The sequence below is a fragment of the Photinus pyralis genome, unplaced genomic scaffold (assembly GCF_008802855.1).
Source record: "Photinus pyralis isolate 1611_PpyrPB1 unplaced genomic scaffold, Ppyr1.3 Ppyr1.4_LG1, whole genome shotgun sequence".
Classification (NCBI taxonomy): Eukaryota; Metazoa; Arthropoda; class Insecta; order Coleoptera; family Lampyridae; genus Photinus; species Photinus pyralis.
Genome location: NW_022170249.1, coordinates 66,531,766 through 66,537,595, shown reverse-complemented (window position 1 = coordinate 66,537,595; position 5,830 = coordinate 66,531,766). Strand labels below are relative to the sequence as shown.

The following is a 5,830-nucleotide window of genomic DNA, read 5'->3' as shown; positions in this document are numbered from 1 at the left end:
ACATTTAATATATGCGATATGTTTGTTTTTAATCGAAGCGTCTATGGTTAAAATTTTTCAGAGATTTTCATCAGAAAAAAAATGTCATTTTGCAGTTTGCCTTTGTAAATGACATTTGTAGTTTTCGATTTTTACAACATGTGATATGTTTTTCTTTACTAGAAGCATCTATGGTTAAAATTTCGAAGAAATATTTTCATAAATAATGAAGTTGGGACTGCACAGAATGCGCATGCGCACATCTAGTGTTTACAATATGAGATACGTTTGCCTTCGTTGGAAAATGCGCTAAAAGATCAAAGCTTCACCAAATATTTGTAATAAACCACCGACTTCACGAGACACCCTCGGCCATTTGAGATGTTGATATATCGCAATTCTATACCAATAGACATTGCAGCGTTGCAGGTTTTAAAAAACATGTTATACATAGATATGTTCGTTTAATTGATAACCGCAACATCGTCAATAGTAATAATTTTCTGTGTTATTATATATTTTTAGCAGACTCGTAAACTCCAATGAGAAATTCGGAAATCTGGCTAGGGCAGGCTTACAACTTTTCAGGGCAGGCTCAGCCTGCCCTGGCGTGCCCCTGCGTACGGCCCTGTAATGACCTATGGTAAAGAGAGAGTCCGGTGCTGAACGAATCACAAAAACCAGACTACAAGGATCATGACTGATAGATAAAGTAGAGGTTTGCTTTCAAGTTGGCGCTATAATGTATTTAACTGGAATTCACAGTAGTGACCGAAGGCTTTAATTCGAGAAGAAGAACATATTCTTTCCGAAAATACAGCGACATTTGGTTTGTAATATGGAAGTCAGCAGGAACTGGTATTATAAACCAAACAAACGGTGGCAAATTCAAATTTTAGCGCGCTTGCGTTTGCGCAGTACAGGGAGTCAGTGTGGAACACATCTGCAAGTGTGGGAACTTCCACCAGGAAGAGCAGAAATATTTGTTATCAAGGACATTGAGGTTATAAACTTTTATTTTAATATTAAATTACATTAATGGAAGAATTTGATTGGAATGTTCAAAATGAGTGTAGTTTATTAGAGTCTATGATAGGGCATAAACCAACAGGTAGTACCTATGGCAGTAAAATGTGAAAGTTTCAATGTTTTTTTAGGTGTGAATAAATTTTTCCAAATGCTGGCAATTTTCGATAAATTTCAAGAAAAAGTAGACAAAGAAATCATGGGCAAGGTAATATGGTCGCATTTGGAAACAATGTATAACCTGGAAGCATTAGATGAAAGTGACATCGTACCTTTTCCAAATTCCAATATCGACTTTGAATTACCCGACTGTGATTTTGCTACACTGATAGAAATGAAAGTAGAAGAAACAAAAAATGTGCAGAAGGGGTGCGAACCATCTAAAAATGTGAAAGATTTCAAGAGGGATGACAGAACCCCAACTGGTAGCGTAAAAGAGGTACATCAAAGAAGAGATAGTAAAGATAGTAGAAGTTCTTCATCTTCTCGAAAAGAATCAAAATCTGATAAACCGCAAAAAAGTAATAAAGGTAGAAGTACTTCTATGTCTAAGGATGAGACGTCAAAAAGTGGAAAATTGAAAGGTGAGGAAAGAGGGAGATCTGCTAAAAGGTCAACTAGAGGGAGTTTAAAACCTGACGATGGAAATAACAGTGGAAAGTCTAGTCCTATTTCTGTAGGAAATTCTGGAATCAAACGGAGACGTATATAGTAAAATAAGATCACGTTTATTCACCCCATTGCTTCTCAGACAGTCCTTTGCTGATTACAGATTATTTCAAGTGTTTGTTATAATTGTGAATTGTAATAGGTAAATGTTTTGCATATTGATATTCTCACCAGGAAAACTTCAGGTCTTCAAGATTTAGCAATTGCCAGGTCGAGTGTGGAAAGTAGTTACAACACATCTCATTTTACGAGATTGATCAGAAATGTATTTATTTAAAGGTAATCTTTGTTGTATATTTCAAATAAATTTCCAAAAAAAAATCTTATTTGTTGATATTGATATTTGGTCTATAAAGTAGCAGAGCAAGAAACGAGTTTTGTGTAATATTGTTCATGGTTGTAGATTATCCGTTAGCATTATTTACAAATGTAGTCAAATTTTTGCACATAATCTACAGCAAATAAACAAAGAAATCATTATAACCCACAATAAATGCTTAAAACTGTATACCTGCTCTATAAATAACATAAATAGTCAATTTTGTCTATTCTACAATGAACTTGTATTATGAATTATAAATTGTTTAATTCTCATTACTACATAAAAAAATGAACAGCTTTTGCCAAAATACCACTTTTATGCGAATTGCAAAGAATCAACAAACTCTGAATGGGCTTGAAAAAGTTTATGTAACGTTTTTTCGTAAGATGAAACGTTACATTTACTCTAGTACTTATCCCTTGGGAAGTAGGTAGTTCTTCAGAGTGCCACATTATCAAGAGAGATAATTTACTGCATAATGTTTATTTTTTAATAAATGCAAGAATAAAGAAAAATGCAATTTTGTTCTTATTTTAACAAAATCTGGTACCTTATAGAATTTTTCAAATAAATTCATTAACCAGGTAAAACATTTTGAAATAGATTATATTGAAGTATCACTTACTTACTGCCAACATTGGCAGATGATACACTGAGGTTACGCATATAATTTACATATTTTTATCAAAATAAAGCGCACAATATGATAAAATACAATTACTTTTTGTTTACTTCAGATGTACATTTAATTCACCTATGTTGCCTATTTTCAATCAGTACCAGCTAACTCATTCTATAGATAAAATACAGTAGATGATTCTAAATTGCATGCCACATTTAAATTTATTTAAAAAATTAATCCTTAACTATGAAAAGTAAATAATTTAGCGGTGGTGTTTTCATTAACCTATAAGATGAAGAGATCTGCTCTAAATGTATAGATTTTATCTTAGAAATAACTAAAAACCATAATGCTAAACAGTTTAAGAAATTTATTAAGCTAACTACAAAATTTTGTAAATTTACACTAATTGCAACACCCATCTATAACAAAAAAGTTCAAGTTACAATTTCATAGTCACTTGTACACACCAAGTTTGCAAATAAGATTTTTGAACAACTCAGTTCCTTATTATGCCAAACAAAACTGGACACAGCTAGCATATAATATCAACTATTTAAGAGCGCAAATTTAGTTTACTGCCATATATTTGTAGCTACAGTTGTACCTGAATTACCTGTTTTGTTATTAAGTGAAAGGCTTGAAAATTGTTGTTGCATACTTATTCCTTGATTATTAAAAAAGGGATTTGCTACAGAATTTTGTGGGACAAATCCAGGATTATGTGATGGAAATTGATTAATAGGAACTCTTTGAGGCTGTGTATTGTTAGAATTAGGATAAAATTGTGCACCATTCTGTGAATAAAAATTATTAGGCAATGACGCGAATTGCATATTTGGTTGGGGTTGTAAAGGAGCAGTTGTAAATTGGCTATTGGATATGAACTGCCCACGTGGTGATTGATACATTGGCCCAGGAAACTGATTGTTACCCGGAAATTGCTGTAAACTGTTCTGTGGTTGTACTGGTGTTTGCTGATACCCTGTATAATTCTGAAAATTTGGATTATTACCAAAATTTGTTTGATTTTGATAGGTTGAAGGAAAATTATTAAGAGATGGCGCATTACCATACAAAGCCAAAATATTATCTTTAGTCAACTTTGCTCTTTCTTTCTCTGAAGGTGCTGTTTGGTTGAAGAAGCTTTCCTCTTCGCTTTTCAAAGTGTCAGCTTCTGGTTTTTTAGGTTCTTCATTAGTTGCGGCAGAAACAAATCCACTAAAGGAGTCTTCTCCATTCTGCAAACTAAATATGTCCGAATCTTTAGATTCAGTGTTGGCGTTTGATTGACGTGTTGGTTTAGGACTCACAGCTTTTGGTTTGGGTAACTGAGGTACTTCAACCATGTTTGATTGTTTCTTTTCTAAAGAAGTTTTCTTTTTTCGTTTTTGTCTCTCAATTTCTTCATCAATCTCTTTTTCCCAATTCACTTTCGGTAGTGGTGGAGGCACCCATTCGCGAGCAATGTACTTTTTATGTTCGTATTTTGCCCGTATAAACGATTCTAGGCTTGAATCAGTTTGAGGTCTTCGAAAATTGTCGGGCAAATTAGCTTCATAGACGGCTCTCGCTCGAGAATTTCCCATTTGTTGTAACGAAACAACCTGCTCGGGTGTCCATGAATCTAAATTAACCGATTTCACTTTTGAAATATGGACTCCTAGATTTCTGTGAATTCCGGCACAACGTATACATAGAAATACACCCAAATTCCATGACGCCCATCTCGGACCTACAAAGAAAATATAAATAAGAAAAAGGGGTGACGAATTGTTTAAAGAAATGTAAAAATCAATCACCTTTTGAATCACAATCCACGCAGTATTTGTTGTCCTCGTCTTTTAATAACGCGTTTATTACTGACTGACACTTTTCTTGTATTTGTTTACTTTTATCTTTTTCACTTTTAGTGCTCATTTTAATCTGTACTTTAAATTATTATTGCAAAGGAAAGATATTGAAGGGGGTGGATGACATTTACATACGTTGACAGTTGTTCTCTGCCAACCTACTACGTGGGTGTGCGCAGCAGCCAAGGAAGCGCTCCCAGTGGCAAATCTACCTAACGATATTCCTCACTAGAATTTTAAATTTAATATACATTAAATAAAAGTCAAAATTATGATGCGTTTAATAAAGGTTTGAATATTTATAAACAGGAAAATAAACAGATTTGATGCGCAGAAATATCACTATTGCAACAGCGTATTATGAGTTGCATATTCCTCAGGGGTATTTATTTCTTCTAAAATATACTAGGTGATCATAACTGATGAATTTCCCACAAAATATATTTCTAAAGATGGTTACATATGGGTTATAGGCTAATTGTCTATGGGCTGCTACAGATGGACGTTTTTTGGTCGCGTTTATTTATGTATGTGCATTCAAAAGCGCACATACAAAAATGTGCACTATTACTGCCTCAGACACCTTTACAATTTCGTAGTATTTTGAGCGACGTCAAGTAATTAGTTGATTTGGCATTGGCAGTAGTGGCCTACACAAGAAAGAAAGGGTACATGACAGTGGAAAAAGAATAAATACATTTCTGTTTCATGAAATAGAGTAAGGTGCCAGGATTCCGCAAAATAACATTATTTGTTAATTTACATGAGAAACTATTATATTTTAATAAAAATAAAATTAGAGAAAAACCCCATTTGTCACATGATATTAAACGCTAATCGGCGCGCGTGACGTAATTATCCCAACCAACTGTTCAAGCATCTATCCTCTGTGAGTGTATTATAGGTACCTACGTCATTCTTTGACACACTTCGCTTTGAATAACTTCAGCTGTTATCAGTGTAATTATGCTACAATTAAAATAGCGTTCGCTTAAAGTGTTACGTATTAACACACGGTCTTCTCAAAATGAATGATCAGTGCCTATAAATACCTACTGACGATAAGCCTAACTTAAATAGCGACATATCTTAAAACATGCCACATTCAAGGATGATACGCGCAGTTTGTGCGATTAGGTATGTCACAAACAGGAAAAAAACTTAAATCATTAGTTATTAAAGCACGACACATCGAAAAATAGGTACCTACCTAATTGTTTAATTTGTGGTTAGTGTAATTATTCTACAAATAGTAAGGCTGTTTTAAAGAATAATCGACGCAAGGAAATGTGTGCGAGTTGTATGAGTGCGCTAGAAATTGAATGATAAATTGTGATCTTTATTTGTAATTAGAAAATG

General features: G+C 33.7%; 2 protein-coding genes across 2 annotated transcripts; one reads left to right on the top strand and one right to left on the bottom strand.

The window, feature by feature from the left end:
- Positions 1 to 716: 716 nt before the first annotated feature.
- On the top strand, positions 717 to 2,008 carry LOC116159957 (MRG/MORF4L-binding protein). Its single transcript, XM_031473069.1, has 3 exons — positions 717 to 837; positions 879 to 1,090; positions 1,137 to 2,008. The coding sequence occupies exons 2-3, from the start codon at positions 1,018 to 1,020 to the stop codon at positions 1,715 to 1,717; spliced, it is 654 nt and encodes a 217-aa protein (XP_031328929.1). The 5' UTR covers positions 717 to 837; positions 879 to 1,017; the 3' UTR covers positions 1,718 to 2,008.
- A 963-nt stretch (positions 2,009 to 2,971) lies between these two features.
- On the bottom strand, positions 2,972 to 4,647 carry LOC116159953 (stromal membrane-associated protein 1-like). Its single transcript, XM_031473066.1, has 2 exons — positions 4,421 to 4,647; positions 2,972 to 4,353 (listed from the first exon to the last, which is right to left on the bottom strand). The coding sequence occupies exons 1-2, from the start codon at positions 4,536 to 4,538 to the stop codon at positions 3,194 to 3,196; spliced, it is 1,278 nt and encodes a 425-aa protein (XP_031328926.1). The 5' UTR covers positions 4,539 to 4,647; the 3' UTR covers positions 2,972 to 3,193.
- Positions 4,648 to 5,830: the final 1,183 nt, after the last annotated feature.

Excerpts from the sequence above, each read along its gene's own strand:
- LOC116159957 (XM_031473069.1), top strand. The coding sequence starts at position 1,018 with ATGGAAGAATTTGATTGGAATGTTCAAAATGAGTGTAGTTTATTAGAG. Across the intron at positions 1,091-1,136 it reads GATAGGGCATAAACCAACAG|GTGTGAATAAATTTTTCCAA; the intron begins GTAGTACCTATG and ends ATGTTTTTTTAG.
- LOC116159953 (XM_031473066.1), bottom strand. The coding sequence starts at position 4,538 with ATGAGCACTAAAAGTGAAAAAGATAAAAGTAAACAAATACAAGAAAAG. Across the intron at positions 4,354-4,420 it reads CGTGGATTGTGATTCAAAAG|GTCCGAGATGGGCGTCATGG; the intron begins GTGATTGATTTT and ends TTTTCTTTGTAG.